The sequence below is a fragment of the Rattus norvegicus genome, chromosome 10 (genome assembly GCF_021556685.1).
Source record: "Rattus norvegicus strain SHRSP/BbbUtx chromosome 10, alternate assembly SHRSP_T2T, whole genome shotgun sequence".
Lineage (NCBI taxonomy): Eukaryota > Metazoa > Chordata > Mammalia > Rodentia > Muridae > Rattus > Rattus norvegicus.
The window spans coordinates 96,707,501-96,726,851 of record NC_141543.1 but is presented as its reverse complement, the minus strand read 5'-3'; the positions used below and the strand labels follow the sequence as shown (position 1 = coordinate 96,726,851).

General features: G+C 46.6%; 1 protein-coding gene and 1 long non-coding RNA gene across 14 annotated transcripts in view; one reads left to right on the top strand and one right to left on the bottom strand.

Annotated features, from left to right (window-relative positions):
• Marchf10 (membrane associated ring-CH-type finger 10) overlaps positions 1-19,351 on the top strand; it is a 141,999-nt gene that overhangs the window by 52,163 nt on the left and 70,485 nt on the right. For 2 of the 12 annotated variants that reach the window (XM_087572407.1, XM_087572413.1), the window contains exons 2-5: positions 953-1,071; positions 1,847-1,928; positions 4,884-4,990; positions 17,671-17,787. In XM_087572407.1, coding sequence (XP_087428533.1) covers positions 4,901-4,990; positions 17,671-17,787 — 207 coding nt within the window. In that variant the 5' untranslated portion in view covers positions 953-1,071; positions 1,847-1,928; positions 4,884-4,900. 12 annotated transcript variants of the gene reach the window in all.
• Positions 1-19,351, bottom strand: part of LOC108352144 (uncharacterized) — a 115,683-nt gene that overhangs the window by 36,790 nt on the left and 59,542 nt on the right. The gene's annotated exons all lie outside the window — the stretch shown is intronic.

The window sequence follows — 19,351 nt, the reverse complement described above, 5'->3', positions numbered from 1 at the left end:
CCCAATCGCTTGTCAAACTTGTGATGTTCTTTTCATTTTTCCAATTACACAGTCTCTGCTCTGGGCTTAATAGTCCGTATGTGTTAGCTAGGTCTATCAAACACCCCTCCACCCCAACCTTTATTTCCTACGTTAAATTGGAACAGTCCCCCCCGCCCCCGCCCCCGCCCCACTGCCTCAAGCCCTCAGCCTCTGAAATATAGAACGGGCCTAAGTCACCAAACTTATATTCAACCCAAGTTTAAAAAAAAAAAAAACTAAGATTTTTTTTTCCAAACTAAAATTGAAAAAAAAAAAAAAAGAAAACAAAACAAAAACCTGTAATTCTTGTCATTACAAATTAATTCGTTGTGGAAAAGTTTGGATTAAAGTCTTCTGAAATCCTCTCCCAAGCACCCAATCGTGGAAATGGAGGAATTTATAAACCTGATTGTCAGGTAGTAACAGAGCTATTTACAACTTGCTTCAGACGAAGCTTCAGCATAACGAGGTTAAATTTACCTTGTGTTTATTTGCCAAACTCAAAGACAGTATAGTTTTAATAATATTTCACAGAGAGAACACAGAGAGAAAATGATAAGACAGCTTATTTTAAAAGCACTTCTTTCCGGTCAGCGTTTTTGTTGTTGTTGTTGTTGATGTTGATGACAAATACAGTCACAGAAAAGGAGACTTTTTGTACACAGGAATGTGCATGTGCATTTATATGTACAGACGTGTGGTGCGTTTAGAGACTGGAAAGAAACGTCTCCTGTTGCTCCTGTTCTAAGTCAGGGTGTCTCTGTCTGAATTCCCTAGACAGTTATGCCAGAGAGGAATTCAAATGTCACAGAGTTCTTAGAATATTCCTCATTGAAATTTCACAGACATGTGGAATTTTGGGGCCTGGCGGAGCCACTCCCTCTCCCTGCCTCACGAACCTCCTCATCCCTGGCCCTTACCCTCTCCTTAGCATGGCGTTTCACACGGATTTCTAAAAACAAAAGCTTGGTCCAGTGCTTTGTCACCAGAGGCTTACAACAGAGGTACGCATGATCATGCGTGATTTTCAGAACAAGAAGCAGTTCAAAGGTGAGAACAGAAGAGAGCACGGGTTATGATTTCAGAATCACGCCTTGCCCATGTTTTATTTCCTGCCCCCACACACAGCACTCTAGCGCCTGCCTATATCTGAAAAAAAAAAAATCCTTGGCTTCAAATGGCCATCTGGTTGAGTAGGCCCACAAAAAGATAGTCTGGGAATTAAGCATCATTTTCCTCTGGATTTATTCCTATATAGTTATTTCTATTTCTTGTTTATTCTGGTCAGTTTTTCAAACTTGTAGTACAGCCTAAAATTCAAGTTCATCTGGAGACTTTTCCTAACCTGAGACAATCTACTGTCCCCTTGGTGTCTGTCTCTAATTCCAAGGAAACTGTTTAACCTCATAGGGTCTTGACAATAGTTAAATAAGAAAATACTTGTGGCACTGTGGTGTTTCAACTGTTTATTTTTACAGGGAAATGCAGTGTGACAGAGTTTGTGATGGGTGGGGGAGAGTCTCCTGGGCAGTGTTAAAGTTCTTTGTTTTGAAGATGATTGTGAAGTCAGGAAAACTTAGGAAGTCCTTTCAGTGATACTGTTTCCTGACTGGTCAGGCCAGGTTATTCCATGCCTCCTGACTAAGAACCTCCCTTAAATTATACCACCCCGAGGCCACGATAGATTAACCGGTTTAGCTGTGTTAACTTTGTACCCCATCTAACTGGACCATGGGCTGTGCCCTTGGCGGCCATGAATGTAGTTTCCTTATGAATCCTGGTGTTCTCTGCCCGATTGATACTCAGACAGGCTTCTCTTCCACAGGAGCAGCAGGGGGTCCATCTTTCTGTTTTTAACCACATCGTTTTTTTCTGAAAAAAGGGGGAACAGACTTCATTCTATGCAGGTACAAATTTATTTGAAAAGCTAAGTGTGATCTTTGAAAGTATAATCCATGAATGTCTGCCGAAATCCACCCCCGGCAAAACACACACACACACACACACACACACACACACACACACACACACACAAAATCTTTAGTGTGCCTTTACTTACCTCAGAATCCCTGTTACAGTCACGGAAGTCTGACCAACACAGTTGCTGATAAATGTTAGAAATAACAGATGAGGGCAGAGCCGCAGGCCTTTTAAAGTGCAAGATGGGGAACGGCTCACCCCAACCATCCTGAGCCAAAGGAAAGCAAGTCCAAACTGCTCTGAGCACTTAAGAGAACATAGCAAAGTGTGGTGTGTGGGGTGGTGGAAGGGTTCCATAGAGTCGGCTCAGGTTGGTTCTTACAGGACAAAGGTTGGTGTGTCAACTTGGTCCTTATCACGGGGAGAATATTAGCTAGTTTTAAGAGGGGAGTCACATGACCCTATTTAGAAGTTTTACAAACTATAGAACTATCTATTATAGTTCCAGACCCTAACTCGCAAAGACCCACTGTGTATCTTAAGTAAAATTCATCCCCCTGGGGACCCGGAAACCCTCCATGCTGCTCAGGAGTAAATGATAAACCTTGAAAGATTTCACAACTCCCAGATGAGATGCTCATGGGTCACCATGAGTCAGGCACAAGCTGTCGATATCTACTCACACCGAATAAAACGGAGGAGGGAAGAAAGCCACAGAGCACACACACCTGAGGGTTTGGTCAGTGACTGTCTCCCCTGCCATTCCTGAGGAGCTGAGAGCGTGCCGTAGTTAGTCATTAAAAATGTGTAACATTCCATGAAGGAGCTCCAGTGGACGATAAACAGGAATTGGAGGCGGGCTTCCGCCATCCTGTTGATGAGGTCTGGTGGTCTCATTAGGAACCATGCTGTTTTAGACTGTGAGCCATGTTGTATTATGGTCACAAATTAGACCACACCAACCTTGAAATCAAGACACATCCTCGCCACCTGTTCATACAGCTAGTACAATGTAACTTCAGCCTTGTGGTCCAGTAATTGCCCTTGCTAGGGGTATTAACAGCCTCCTTCTGGGAATGCCTCTTCAGCATCAATGACCCAACACCCACTGGGTTTTCCTCCTGCCCCTGGGGTCCTTGACAGAGCTTGTATTTGCCCATCTTTTCCTTACATTTTATGTGTTAATGGTTTTGTCCCCAGTCCATTTTCTTTCTCTGTCCAGTACCCACTCTGCTTCTACTTCAGTCATTACCAATGTGCCAGCACTGGCCAGATCTTTACCTGTCCAGTCAGCTCAGAGCCTGCGTCTAACTGCTGGCTTGACATCTGTTTGCAGTGCGTGCCATAGACACTTGACACTCTACATTGTTTGCTCATAAAGCTGCCCTTCCTGATTGCAGGTAGACAAAGCATTACCTCAGAGGTAACTGATCAAAGCTTCGTCTTATCTTAGCTGTGTCTCCTGATGGTCAGGACACCCTCCTTCTTGGTTAACCATTCTTGAAGATGTGGGTAGGTTATTCTTCTGTATCAGAAACTACAGTGTGTCTGCCTTACACCACGTTATGAAGGTGAAATTTGTGGCTACTCAGAAGAGCCCCTGGCACTCCCACAGGCTGGTCTGTGGGAGCTCAGACCCCCACCCCCACCCTTTTCCCAATGTCCTTTTTTTTCTCCTTCTCACACATTTGCTGCCCAAGCCTTGTTACCATCTCATCTTGTATCCCAGTGGTAGTCACAACTCCATGTTTTATCTCCACTTCATCCTCCACACTACAACTTTAGGAGCCTTTTACACAAGTGTAAATAGTTGGGAGATGGCTCAGTCAGTAAACATAGGACTTGAGTTCACGATCCTCCCTCACCACCCATTTAAAAAGCTGAGCAAGAAGAGACAGAAGGATCCCTGAGAGTTTCTGGTCAGCTCTTCTTGCAAAATCAGTAGCTAGGCTCAGAAAGATACCATCTCTCAAAAAAAAAAGAAAAGAAGAGTGACTAAGAAGAAAAATGCCCGATGTCAGACACTGGCCTACACACACACACACACACGTACACATGCACATTGAACACACACACCTGCATGCACACAAACAGCATGCAAGCATTTATTCCCCAAGTTAGAGCCTATCCGTAGCTCCACATGTCTTCTCATTGTAACCTACCAGGCTCCGTATGAGCTGGTCCCTGCCAGCCCCTCATCATCCTGCTGCTCTCCCACCATCTGTCCCAGCCACCCTGCCCTCTCTCCATTTCTCACTTGCTCCTTCATGCCCTGAACCACCTGCTGTCCTCTCCCCACTCTCGCCTGACTCACAATTTATCAAAACCAGTGACAATGTTGACCCCTTGCCTGACTCATGATTATCAAACCCAGCATCATGGCCTGACCCCTCCAGACAGACTCTGCTGGCCTACAATACCATTCTTTCAAAGACCCCACACTCGGCTCTGTACTGGCAGTTAGGGTTCAATTGTCTAGCGTTGGTTTTGCATCCCAGACTGTAGGCAACACAAAGGTGGGGCCATGTCTGCCTGACTCGCTGCTGTACCCAGCAGCTGGCAGTGTCTGGGTTGGGTTGACACAATAGTATACATGAATTAAGAACCCAAGGCTTATACGTTTGGTCACCGCAGATCTGTCTAGACTCTGTTTTCTTCTCTGCCATGCAGAGAGCTGCTTCCCAACCAGGTGTCTGTCAACCTAACTCCCTGTGGATAACCAGGATAGGATGGGTGCCAATGGACGTCACTGCATTCTTTATGCCTGGAACAGAGAGGATATAAGGACTTTGGCACTAGTAAAAAAAATAAAGTCTGTGCCCTTTCAAACAATGGGGGAATAGATTAATAAAAGAACATGCACAATTATATCCAAATACATCCAAATATGGTGACTCCCAAAAGCACCTGTCTCAGTATGCTTATTTCTCTCTCGTGCGTAGATCAGGAACTAAGAACCATGTTGCATGAAGCAAGGGACAGGCAGAAGTTCGTCAGCGACGTTCAGTATCTACGGGACATGCAGCATAAGGTGGACTCAGAATATCAGGTAATGGCAGGAGCAGGGTTGCCATTCCCCTTCTCGTGGAAGGCGGCTTGGGTGCAAACACCACCACCCCCCAACCCACCACTCACTGGTGGACTTCGTCTTTCTCGCCGCTAAAACGCTTCCAACAGCAATACCAACTTCATAATTCTGCCACAAAAGGGAAGTAATCATTTTATCCCAGTGGTGGTCCCGATTTCCTGTTTTACCCCACCCCATCCTCCATGCTACAATGTTAGGGACCATCGTGGGGGAAAATACCTTAAATGTAGGGGCTAAGAGATGGCTCAGTCTGTGAAGTATTGCTGAGTAAACACAAGAACTTGAGAAAATATTTAGTGCAGGGGCTGGGGCGGCGGCCCAGTGGACAAGAACATTTGCTGCATAACATAAGCTCCTACGACCATAGGAGAGGTAAGCATGGCCATATGCCTGTACCACAGGGCTCTGCAGGCCAGAGACGGAGGCTCACCAGGGTCTGCTGGCCACCAGTCTAGCCCCAGATTAAGTGGAAAACCCTGCTTCAACGAAGTACAATAAAGAAGATAGCAATACACCCAATATCTTCCACTGTCCCACACACGTGTGCCTGGATGTGTGTGCTTATGCACGAGTGTGCTCGCACACACACAAACACGCACATGCACACACACACATATACCATACACATGTTCATGCATCCACACAAATATTTAATACAGTGTTTGACCCACCACCCTGGACAACAAGTGATAGTAGGGTTCTTAGTTGACTGACTGGGAAACAAAGAGACCTTAAAGGGTTAACTGAGTTGCCCTACCATTTACAAAATAGCATGCCCTTTCTGTTGTCATGGGTGCCAGAAGAAAGGTGGTTAGCACACACTATACCAAGCAAACTTCTGGTCTCCGTGGCTACAGTGTTTGCATGCAAAAACAAGACTTTGGGAGCCCGAGGGGTTATGATGTAATTACCTGGGGCTGGCATAAGACAGACTTGCCCGACTGGGTTGTGGGACTCTTGGAGTATTTAGGAGAAGTCACTCATCTCTCACTCCCCCCCAACCCTCCAACCTCCTCTGAGAGAAACAGCCCTGGCCAATCAGGGAGACATATCCTCAGCCTCCCCTAGAGCTCAGAAAGCTGTTCCTCCCCAAGGAAAACACGTCCCAACTATCAGGTTTTTCTCCTCATAGCAATTTCAGTTACAACTGAGCCTTGTGGGTCACCAAGGAAACCAGACCCGTCTCGGTAGCCTGACTTCACCTGAACAGCACTACTCTCTGTACTGGGGCTGGAAAAGGCCAGCAGTTTGTTCCCCAGTTGCCAATCCACACCCAAGAGGACTACAGGGGGAGGAAAATTCCAGAAATTGAGTAAGATTGTCCACACACGGACAGGTTACTCAGGGAATCACCCAGTTTTCACAAAGATGCCTCTGCCCCCGGCTGGTGGGTGGAAACACTTGGTTAATACTGTTTCTACAACGAGTACGTAAGGAAATCGTCTTGTTATCAATGGTCCCTGGAGAAGAAAATCACAGAACCATGTGTCCTGGATCCGCCATGGTTTTATTTTCTAGGCTCACTTAGGTGGTCAGCATGCTAGCTGTGTTTTTCCTTTTTTTGGTCATTCAACCAGTATTGAATCCATTAAGTGCCTACTATGTGCTGAGTGGCATTCTTCTTCTACCTTTGGGAGATAGAAAACATGCACACAGTGTGAAGTTACTTTAGTTACTGCTCTGTGGTGGCTCTAGAATGTCCCCTCATGAGCCCACGTATTAGAGGCTTGGTTCCCCACCTGCCACTGTGGGGAGACTGGGGAACTTTTAAGGGGCAGAGACTATGAAAGTGTTAGGCCTTTGGAGGTATACAGCTGCAGAAGGGAGCTATGGGAATCCAGCCCCTTCCTCCCTTTAACTTCTTGGCCACTATGAGGTGAATGGATGCTGTTGCCATGATGTCCTGTAGCACCTCAGGCTTGGAGCAACAGGACATTTCATCATAGCATTCGTCATGATCCAAGGTCCAAGGCTGCGAGCCAAAATGGCCATCTTTAAGCTGACTTACCTCAGAGATTTGTTGCAGTCACCAAAAACCGACTAAGTCAGTTGCTGATAAATATATGAAAAACAACAGCCATGGCATAATAAAGGAAAGGGGCCGTGCTCCTGAGGAAGAGGGGCATCTGTGGGTGTAAGTGATGAGAGAGCTAATGTAAAGGCCCCGAGGCAGGGTCTGCTTGGAGGACCTGCTGTGTCTAACAGGAGGTGGGGAAGAGCTCAGTAGAACCGGATCAGGCTAGCTCTCACGGGGAGAAGCCGGACATGCCTGCCACCAACGTGAATCTCCTCACAGTAAGAGCACGGGACAGTTTTGGAGAGAGGAGACATGATCTGGTTCAGATATTTTTTAATCACTGTGGCTTCTGTGAGGGGAAAGGGCTAGGAGGGACAAGAGGAAAGGCAGAAGCTTTTGAAAGAAAAGTATGATTGACATCTAAGAAAGGGGTTATGGTGCACTGGCCCAAGTTCATAGGCCTATATAGAGGTGGGAAAAACTGGTCCAGCCGGTAAGCCAGGAGCCGAGCAGGTGATGGATGGAGATGAGCGTCTTCTGTCCGTCCATCAGCTCTTCTGGCTATCCTCTTGATTTAAAGCTTCCCAGTCTTTACCTCTCTGACTCTACACTTCCAGAATCCTGAGCCAGCACTCGGGGCGGGGGGGTGGGAGGCGCACTCTCAACTTCCTTCCCTTCAACACTCCCTTCACAACCTTCCCTGCCTCCTGTCTCAGAGCCTAGAGTGACCCTTGTCCTGCTTATGACCAGCTGAGAGTGTGGCCGCAGTTCCTCGGTTGGTTGTCCAGCCTCTGCTGTTCATGGGACTCTGTTGTCTGTATTCTGACCGCTCTCCCCCTACACTTCATTTACTTGTGTGTGTCTTCATCCATATTCTACATATGGACCACCACCTCCTCATCTGGCTGGGAGCCGGATCCGAGGCCTGCTCGCCTGCATTAACAAACCCTCTACCAACTGAGTCCTCAGCCCAAGCTATAGGCCCAGAAAACATGCGGAAGTTTCCACCTTTAGAATCTATGAACAAAGCTTTTCCCTACCCTCAACAGCATCCCTGGCTGCTTCCTGTCTGTCTCAGACTCTGCAGCCAGCCTCATTTCTGTGTCCACTTCCTCCTCAGTCTGTGTGTTTAATCTCCTCTTCCTCCTCCCTCACCACGGCTGAGGTCAGGAGCCAAATTCAATGATACCTTCCCAGTCCTGTTTCCTGAAGGCTACTTTTCCTGTCGTCTTCTCTCCTGGTCTCCTAACCTACTGTCTCCCTCATGTTAATCTCCATTTCCCCCTTTTTCTTTCTGCTCTTCTTCCTTTCCTTAACTGCTGATTCAGAGTCCCATCCTCAGCTCCCCACCCCACCCCCCTTTTCAGACATGCAAGGGCCTCATCGCCTGTTGGATCGTCCTGGATTTAGCCATGATTTTGCACAAATGTCCTGTACCCAGGACTCTCCCCAGAGTGCCAGGATCATGGGCACCTGCTGATTGGTTATTTTCATCTGGGTGTCACATGGGCATCGCTAAGCCAACATGTCCACAGGACATCACATGCCCAGCCCCCTCCTAGCCCTCTTCAGATCAACCCCTTCCCTGACTTCTTCCTCCCTCCCACCCACAAAGCTTTGGCACCAAACTCTGCCAAGCTCACCTAAGAGCACATGACCTTGTGGCACCCTTTGTCTTGTGGCCACACCATGGCCCCAAATGCCATCATTTCTGCCCAGGACTATCACCCATCCTTTAGTGTTTAACTGGAGTCTCCTCCTTGTCGTATCTGGTTTGTCATCTGCCTGCCTTTTGTCTTACTCTAAGCTGAGCAACCAGCCCATGCTGATGGAATACTTGAACACCTTCAGCAGCGTCCCCTCAAAGCCAGGCTGCAGACCCAAGCACCTCAGAAAAACTGACCTTAGCAAGAACTACTTCTTAACTCCAACCCTGGCCCCTCCCCTCACCCCTACCCACATTTCTGCCCCACCCCCACCCCCTACTCCTGCTTTAATTGCATTCCTTACAAGTACAGTAAAGGTCATAGTTTTAGGGGCTGGGGATTTAGCTCAGTGGTAGAGCCCTTACCTAGGAAGCGCAAGGCCCTGGCTTCGGTCCCCAGCTCCGGGGGGAAAAAAAAAAGGTCATAGTTTTAACTTAGAACTTAGAATCTCTGGGCTCACAGAGTATCGGGATTCGTTTTGTTTGTTTTTAAATCAAGGAGTGGCAATTCACATGTGTGAAATTCGATTTGTTTTAAGTGTGCTCATGATTAATGGTGGATTTGCAGCCAGAACCGTCACCGGTTTTAGGACACTTCCTTCACCCCAGCTTCTCAGTCGCCTCTAACACGTCCAGCTGGAGACAGGACTGAACTTGTCGTTTGTCACTTTCTTTCCTCTTAGACAGGGCCTCACTGTGTAGCGACTGGCCAGAACTCACTCTGTAGAGCAGGCTGGCCTCAAACTCAGAGATCCACTATCTCTGCCTCCTGAGTGCTGGGACTTAATGTGTACACCGCCCCACAATGCCCCACAATGATTTTTAAATAATATTTCGTCTGTCCCTTGCCTCTTTTTCCAGAAAGGATTTAAAGCTGTGACTTGCAGTGTTGGGCATGGAGGCTCGAGACTATCCCAGCACTGTGGAGGCAGAGGCAGGCGGATCTCTGAGTGTGAGGCCAGCCTGCTCTACAGAGTGAGTTCTAGGACAGCCAGGGCTACACAGAGAGACACTGTCTCAGTCAATCAAACAAACAAAAAATCACCTGCAGCTGGGCATGAAGGTGTACTTCTAAAATTCCAGCATTTGAAAGCAGAAAAGGGGGGACCGTGAGTTCAGAGTTCCCCAGGACTGGTTGAGAGACTCTGACTTATAAAGAAGACTTGAGTAACTGTTCACTAACTCAGTCATCTAGCCAAAGTGTGGGTAGATCATTTACTAAGGATAGCTGTCATGTTGGGATCGTAATCCTACTGTAGTGGGGTATGTCCAACCCAACTCGTGTGGCCTGCGTGGCTATGAATGCTGGCCAACACAAAACCATACACTTATTTAAGCATTAGGAGGTTACTTTAATGATGTTTTGGGTAACTTGACTGCACGGTTCTTGCGTGTGAACTTTGCAGGGACAGCGTGTCGCATTGTCAGAAGGTTTTGTGTGCCTGCTGCGGGTTTGGCCCATTACACCCTGTGGGAATCCAAGCGTTCTCTCTCAGTGCAGCCATCTGCTCAGGACACCTGGGATTTCCCACTGCAGAACAGATAGGGGAAGACCTAATCACGACACGCACCCCCCAAAGCATACACACTTGCCACACATCCCGCCCCATGTTTGACTTGTCTTTAATGAACTGGCTCAAATTGAAGCCCTTAGGAACCTCCTATTTTTTTTCTAAAGTTGGGTTATTCCTGCTCTGTCCTAAAACACACCACAGGGCGGTGTGCATTAAATTAACAGGGCCTTTCCAGGTCTGTGGACTAACTACAAGGCAAGGCTATTCTCAACCACACTTGCTTTGCTTCTATTCCCTTCAGTGGCAGGGTGGGGCTCTTTTAAGAAGAAAAAGGAGATGAACATCTATCTGTTATATTACACGCTTTTTCAGAACCTGGTAAGCTGTATATAATTATATTCTATCTTAGAATTTGGCTGTTCTTCCAAGGATATCTCTCTCTCTCTCTCTCTCTCTCTCTCTCTCTCTCTCTGTGTGTGTGTGTGTGTGTCTGCCTCTCTCTGTCTCTCTGCCTCTCTCTGTCTCTCTGCCTCTCCCTCTGTCTCTCTGCTTCTCTGCCTCTCTCTGTCTCTGTCTCTCTGTCTCTCTGTTTCTCTGTCTCTCTGTCTCTCTGCCTCTCTCTGTCTCTGTCTCTCTGTCTCTTTGTCTCTCTGTTTCTCTGTCTCTCTCTGTCTCTGTCTCTCTATCTCTCTGTCTTTCTGTCTCTGTCTCTGTCTCTCTCTCCCCCTCCCTTCTCCTCAAATGTATTCATATATGGGAGGCAAAATTTAGCCCTAGCCATTAATGTCCCTGGAAAGCAAGACAGAAAGATTACACTTGGCATTTCCGCACAATTTTCTACAATCTCTCAAATGTGCTCAAATTGGTTTCATTTCATGTCACTTATCCACCTCAACTCTTTCAAGTGCAGATCAAACAACTAAACAGGAGATATAAACCTGTTGAAGGACATGGCGGTGGCTTTTATACCTGGTGGCAGTGGGTGGCAGGGGAGAGGGACAGGTTGAGCAGCTCTGATCTGGAAATCTCAAATCTCAAACACTCTAGACTGTGAGACTGGCTGAGCACCTAATGTGATGCCACACCAGGAAAGTTCACTTCCATTAACATGACGATTTAAAATATTATATGAAATACTTTTAAACCGTGGGCTTAAGGTACCTGGGTTTTTTGTAGTTATAACCAGGACTCATCTGCCAGAGATCTTGTCCTATGATATATGCAAATATGGGAATATCTGAGAAAAATCAAACTTTTGTTTTTAAGTGAACTTTAATAATGTCACAAATAATCATTAGAGCCCCCAACTCTGAGTTAAGCTCGTCAGACCTGAATAAGAGCAACAGTGTAGAGCTGGCAGCAGTGCCAGGATGCCCTCCTCACAGGGCTGACAGGCTCAGAGCAGCAGCAACCAGACAGCCGCCATTATAATCAAGATGTAAGGTTGGTGGAGGTGGATGTATAGTTCAGGTGGTAGAACACTTGTCTAGTCTCCTAGTTTGCTTTCTGTCTCTGTGATACACACCACAGCTGGAATCAACTAGGGAAGGAACTGGTTTATTTCAGTTCATCCCTTCCAGTCTAGTTCTGGGCAGGAACCTGGAGGCAGGAACCGGCTTAGAGGCCATGGGGAGAGCGATGCCTCCTGGATCACTTTCCATGGCTTGCTCAGTCTGCTTTTCCGTTGAACCATCCAGGACCATCTGCCCAGGAGTGGCACCACCCGTCATGAGCTGGGCCCTCCCTCAGCAACCGTTAATCAAGACAGTGCCCCACAGACCTGCCCAAGGCCAGCCTGGTAGAAGCAGTTCCTTACTTGAGGGTCTCTCCTAACAAACAACCAACTCTTGCAGCTTGTGTCAAGTTGAAAAAGAAATCGCCAGCACACCTAGGGTGCATGGAGACCTGGGTTCAGCCCCCATCACTGCATAAAGCCGTGTGCGAGATGACAGGCAAACCCCATGTAAAATCTCAGCTCTCAGGCACTGGAGCCACAGTTTAGACAGTCGAGGTCATCATGGGCTACCTGGCAAATGCTAAGCCAGCCTGGAGTACATGACACCTGATCTCAAAAAAAAGAAAAAAAAAAAAAGGAAATAAAATGGTAATGGCCATATTCTTTTTTTTTTTAATTTAGGCTATTTTTATGATAACTATTTTCATGCCAGGGCTAGACATTGCTCCTCTGACACATGGCTTCCTAGGTCCTCAGGAGCAAAATAAGGGCAGGTAATAAAGAACCCCCAATCCCAACTCTGGACTCAAAGAGCTTCGATGTTAAAGATAAATTCATTTACCATGTGCCCCAGCAGGACCATGCACAGAAGGCCCTCAGCTCACAGGCTGAGTACCCTGGGTCCAGAGACCAGACCTCTCTCTCTCCTTCAGGGCAAGAGTATGCCTCAGGCCCACACAGGAAGACCAAGATCACAGTCACATGCTACCGCAAAGGCTGAGTTTAGAAATAAGTAAACCAGGAAGTAGGAAGACAACAAAGCCTGCTGGTGATGGTGGGGGGAGGGGAGGGGAACATTGACCCCTCCTCACAGGCCAGTCACAGCTAAGGTCCCAAGAGATTCTCCTACTCCCCTAGCCACCTCACAGCCCAGGAACGACTCTCTGAGGGAAGTGACAATCAACAGAGCCTGTAGGCCCGAGGTCTCTGCTAGGAAGTGGCTGAGCAGGGGTTGGGTGTGTTTACAGGATTGAGTTACAGTGAGTCACAAATCCCACGCCAGCCCCCACAGGCAGATTCTGTGGTTTGCTCCCACAGTGGAAGCCTCTGCTTGTGCTGTTGTTAGAGGGCCAAGGGGGTTGGGGGTGGGGGACATCACCAAAAGGGAAGGGAAGGGAGTTCTCCCCAGAGGAAAGGTACAGAAGTCACCTGAAGCCTTTAACTTCAAGACTGGTCTCTGATGGTTACCACACGTTCGAGACTCACAAGCACTACACCCGACAGGTGGAACACACGTAGACTAACCCAGATGTCCACCGGAAGCACAGTAAATTGTCAATAGACTTTTCCCTCCCCACCAAGAGATTCCACCTTCTCTGGCTACCTGGTCACTTAAGGATCCCAGCCACAGAACTGCCACCATCAATGACCAGACATACAACCGTTCCCATTCACAAACAAAGGCAGCACATCCTGGGGCAGGGGATGCCTGGCCTTTGACTCCTAGGACTGCACTTCTGGTAGTTCCGTTTCTGCGTTCCTTCACAGCAGAGCTGTGACTTTAACAGGATTGGTGTTTGATTCAAACAGAAGATGCTCAGCCATCTCAGGCTGAAAATCATCATCTGCCCTGCCAAGGCTTATCTTGCCTCCCACTAATCCAGGAGAGACAAGGAACCAGAGAGATTTTTTCTCAACATTGCAAAAGCCAATCTAGCCATGCTCTCCTTCTAATAGAGAAATAATTAAGTCATATGCATTCATGAAGAAAAATGTAAATAAGTAAAACCAGCCAGCCTACAAGACTTGGGTTCAGAATCTTCCTCGGTCCTGCCCGTGTTTGCTCGCACTGGCCCCTCCACTTTCTGATCAGCAGCAGTGGCCTAAAAACCGGCAGGTGAGGTGGCCTCTTACACCTGCCGCTTAGAGAAGCAGACTTCCATGTAAATGGCCCCACAACAGGTGCTCTGATTAGAAGTCACTGCGGGAAGAACCACACCCAACCAAACAAGCAGCTCAGGGCAGGAAGGCTTAACTGCCAAGTTTCCTGCTGTCAAGTGTGGCAATCTGGGTTTGAGCCCCGCCCCCAACTCACAAGGTGGCAGGAGAGAACGGACTTGCGTTGTCCTGTGATCTCTATGTGTGTATCATATGTGCACCCCTATAAATAAATAAATAAATAAATAAATAAATAAATAATATTTTTAATGTTTTTTGAAAGCTATTCTATGTGGATTTCATAAATCTCTTCAGCCAATTTCCTTTAAGTTTACCTGGCTTATTTTTTCCTTTTTGGACAGGTACTGTCTAGTATTATTCTGGTAACACTCTCTCTCTCTCTCTCTCTCTCTCTCTCTCTCTCTCTGTGTGTGTGTGTGTGTGTGTGTGTGTGTGTGTGCAGTGTGCTTCAGAGGCCGGAAAGGTCATCAGATTTTCCCAGAGCAGAGAGCTTACTAGCAGTTCTGAGCCGCCCAGTGTTGTAAGTGCTGGGAACTAAGTCCAGTCCTCTGCAAGAAGCAAGTGCATCCAGGCCCAGCGCCATCTCTCCAGCATTATAGTACACAGGTCCCGGCCACACTTCTCAGTCTGCATTTCAACGACTTGGTAGCAGAGTCATTTAAAATAAAACATGGACTGAGGGACAGCAGTGAAAACCAAACCAGTCACTTTGGGGTGTTTGCCCTTCCCAAGCCTGGTGCGGTGAGACCTCATCTTTCTCTAGGAATCCAGGAGGTCACCTGCTGCAGGTGACCAGCTGGTGAGCTGTGGTGTCAGGGTGCGGGGACGAGTTCACCCACAATGTATTCGCTAGGCGCAGCCCAGGTGGTTCCAGGCAGCACCTGTTACTTAACCTTGTAGCATAGCCTCCCCGACTTTCCCCAGACCGGAAACTCTGCGAATCCTACTGTATTCAAAAGGAAATGCTTTAAAAAAAAACAAAAACAAAAACAAAACCAATACTAATAATGGAAGCAGAGAGGAAATGCAAACACATCTTTCCTTCCAGACCAAGCCAGAAGTGGGGAAATGACACATCTTAACATCGTCTTTGGTCTTTACACCAGACTTCTTCAGTAAATGATGAGAGGGGGTCACAGGATCTATGAGCACAGACATGCTCCAATAGGCTTTGTTATTTGGGGAGGAGGGGCATGGCTTAAAATACCAGTTGAAATCCCTGGTGTCCTCGGGTTACTTCAGTCCTAATGCAGAGGGAAAGTGTTTAGCACTAGATTTTATTTTAATTTTGCTAAGAAAAAATGGTGATTTGCGGGGGTGGGGGGTGTCATTTTATTTTTATTACTTTGCATTTAGGGATTGATATTTTCTGAAGCAAAAGTGTGATTCAAAGCCAGACTCAAGTATGATTTAGATTAAGAATACATGCATATAAGACCCGCACAGTGAACATACCAGTTGTCATGGAAACATGAATGGGGGAAGTATCACAAGGCCCCATCCCCAGATGAAGTGCTACAGGTATCAGTGGCCACCGAGGAAGGGAGAATCCATTTTCTCCACTGATGCCAACTCCCAGAGAGGGATCGAATCCAAGTAGTCAGCCCTAAGCACAAACAGCCCTAAATGTAATATATATGCACACACACACACACACACACACACACACACACACATATATTAATCATAGAAGGAGAGGTCATTCATTAATTTGAGAAGGGATGGGAGGGACTTGGGAGGAATTGGAGTGAGATATCAGCTGTAAATGATGTGACTACAGTATACTAAGTATAAAATTAAAACATTTAATATTTAGTAAACTTAAAATTATATATGTATACATTTTTGTCATCCTATATATATATATATGGGGATATATATGGGAATATATATACATATATATAATTTTATATATGGGATGACAAAAAGAGTAAGGTAAATCTGAGCGAAATCCAGGTGTCAGAAAATGTCATGATGAAATCTATTATTCTCTATACCAACTTTAAAATTGACAAAAGAAAAAAATACAATTCAAGATGATAGAAAATTCAAGAGGTGAGAAGCAGTTCTTAGGCTTCCAAATTCTTAGTGGCCAGCTGGGAAAAAGCTGCAAAACGAAAACAATTAAAATGAAACAGGAAAATTATACAATTCAAACTGTGTGTGTTAGCTTTGTGTTAATACACAGCAGTGCCCCTCTTTCTCACAGGGTGGGAGGGTACCTTCCAAGACCACATACCCCACCCCTCAGTAGAATCCTGAACCATAAAGGGTTTTAAATGTCACCTTGCCACAGATTAGACTTCCTTGAGGAGGGAGTCTCCATTGAGCAATACCTAACTCAGATGGGAGGCAGTCTGTGGGGGGTTGTCCTGATGGTTTATTGAGGTGGGAAGACCCAGAGTCTGGATGCCCCTTCATGGGCCTGTGTAAGAGTGAAGAAAGTTGCCCACGCAGAAGCAATCAGCAAGCAGACTGGGATACCTGTGTTTAGTCTCTCTGCTTAAGGCTGGATACTATTTAACTGCTGGAGTTCCTACCTTTATCTGCCCTCCCTGGCCAACTGCAGCCTGGAATTATAAGCAGAAGAAACCCCTGTCCTGTCCCATTAGGCACAGCAAAAGATGAGCAGTGTTACCTCCTCTTAAGAAGTGAATTCTGGCAATACACTGTAACAGTTACCAGTGGCCGTTCTTGCCCTTGGGGGCCATCATGAAACAACTGAGGATTATCAGCAGCAGTGTTTTGATATGCCAGGGCAGAGCTGACAAATGCAGCAGCTAATGGAGTGCAGCAGTGCAGCGTGCAGTATGCACATGCTGGACAAAGAGACCATTCATGTCCAGGGCAGGAAAGAGTGGGACGAAGCGAGATTTTTATCCCGTTATTCAGAATGGTACAAGACTCAAGACTTACGAATTATTTATTCTTGGAATCTTCCATTTCATGTTTGTGACCAAGGATGACTGTAGGTAACTGTTGAAACTACAGACAGAGGCAGGCTACTGTCCACTGCGTCATCCCATTAGCCACTAATTCAGGGAAGGAGAAGATGTCACACAGTCAGATCGGAGTGATCAGCAGGCTGAGCCAAGGGAACTGTATTCTACGCAGAGGGGGGTCGCATATAGCAGATGCAAGAAAAGTCCTCTCCTGTAACTGAGAGCCTAGACGTAGATCAGCCCAAGACATGGCAAGAAGGGGTTTCACAGAGGGGAGTAAGTAGAGGAAGTTGATATGGCTTTTGGGATACAACCTTCCTTAAACAGGCAACTGTTTTAGGGGCTAGAGAGAAGGCTCGAGTCAAGAGCATTGGCTGCTCCAACATGAGGCCCAGAGTTCATACGCCAGCAGGGTGGGTTCATGAATACCTGGGACCCCAGCTCCAAAGGAACTCAGAGTGTCTCTGGCTTCCCTGGACACTCACACTTACATGTGTGTGTACATGGATGTGTACACAGACATAAATAAAATCTTTTTGAAAGAAAGGAAAAATACCCTATTCTTTATAAAATGCTCCATGGTGTGTTTATTGTCTGTATTTACTAAGGCAGTGAGTGGTGGTTTGAATCTGGCATTTTGGGCATTTGCGGGGAGGGAATGGCCCCTGGTCTTTGGATCTGGTGGCCGATATTTCATGAACAGGTGGAGACAAATAACCTGAGGATTATTCTCCTCGTGCCTCTCGAATTGGCCTTAAGCCTGAAATTGCCCAAACTACTCACAGACCCAGAAGGAGGCTGTTTCTCACCAGTGTTGTGTGCTCCCTAGGCTTGTTTGAAACGACAGGAACACAAGAAAGAACCAAACGAGAAGAAGCAGGAGCAGCTGTGGGGGAAAGACACAAGTGACAGGTCCCGGTTCTCAAGCGGGTCGTCGTGCAAACAGGTACGAAGAACTTAGGTCTTCTCGCTTTGTGTGTGTGTGTGTGTGTGTGTGTGTGTGTGTGTGTGTGTGTGTGTGTGTGTGTGTGTAAAAATCAACTCCAAAAGGAACCTATTGGAGCTATCAGTGGGTAAAGAGCTTGCTTCACAAACGAGAGCCTGAGTTCAATTTCCAAATCCCATTAAAAATAAAAAAGAAAGGAAGGAAGGAAGGGAGGAAGGAAGGAAGGAAGGAAGGAAGGAAGGAAGGAAGAAAGGAAGAAGAAAAAGGAAAGAAAGAAAGAAAGGAAGGAAGGAAGAAAGAAAGAAAGAAAGAAAGAAAGAAAGAAAGCAAGCAAGCCAGCCAATTGTGGTAGTGTGTGCTTGGGGTCCCAGAGCTGGGAGGTAGAAACAGGAAGATTCCTGGAGGCCCCTGGCCAGATAGTTGGCCAGAATTGGGAAAACCCCAAGCCAGTGAGAGACCCCCATCTCAAGGTGATACTCAAGGTTCAGCACCCTAGGTGTCTGCACAGCTGGCTACCATATGCCCAAACAGCTGGAGATGAAATCACCTCATACACATGTGACACACATGGACACAAAAACTGATAACATAGAAGTCTGTTGCAGAGTCTGAAAGCCAAGGGTAACGAAGACATGGGCCAGGTACTCCTGGATGCCACCTGTCACACCCAAGCCAAGGCGTCCCTTGCTGGCCTCTACTCTTGTCCCCTGGTGGTGAAGGGCCTGACATTCCTGGTTGAAGACATACATTGATCTTAGAGTCCGGGGCACTGGATTCCTCAAATTCAGCACCAAGTTTGTGGCTTCTGATCTAACCCTTTGCTTCGCTGACTCTGTCTTTAATCTACATGCAGAAAGAGAGCAAAATGCAATGAAAACTACATGTATGGTAACTGGCAATTGTTTAGATATTTTTGTATAATGTGATAACAAGAACATAGTAGTATTATAGCAATATCATTGTGTTCATAGTAGCCAGTGTCCGCAAGTGAATACCATTGCGAACTGTACTCGGTGCTTCACATGTATGAGGTCATTTATTTTCATAGACACATCATCTATCTACCTACTAATGTAAGCATATAGTTTTGTTTTTGAGAACAAGGTATTATGTATCCCAGGCTAGCCTCAAACAAGTTATGTAGCCAAGGCTGTCCTCAAACTGCTGGTCATCCTGCTTCTACTCACAAATGCTAGGATTATAGGCATGTGCTACCACATTTGGCTTAGTATATACATATTAAGCCATATAAAGGGCGTGGTGGTGCGTGCCTATAATCACAGCACATAAGAGGCAGGTGAATCAGCAGTTTGAGGCTAGCCTGAGCTAACAGCACCCCCACCCCATCCTAGTTTACTTTATAATAAAAACCATGAGCAAAAGCAACTAGGGGAGGAAAGAGATTGATTTATCTTAGCATCCATCATGAAGGGAAGGTGGGGCAGGAACTAAGCAGTTTGAGGCTAGCCTGAGCTAACAGCACCCCCACCCCATCCTAGTTTACTTTATAATAAAAACCATGAGCAAAAGCAACTAGGGGAGGAAAGAGATTGATTTATCTTAG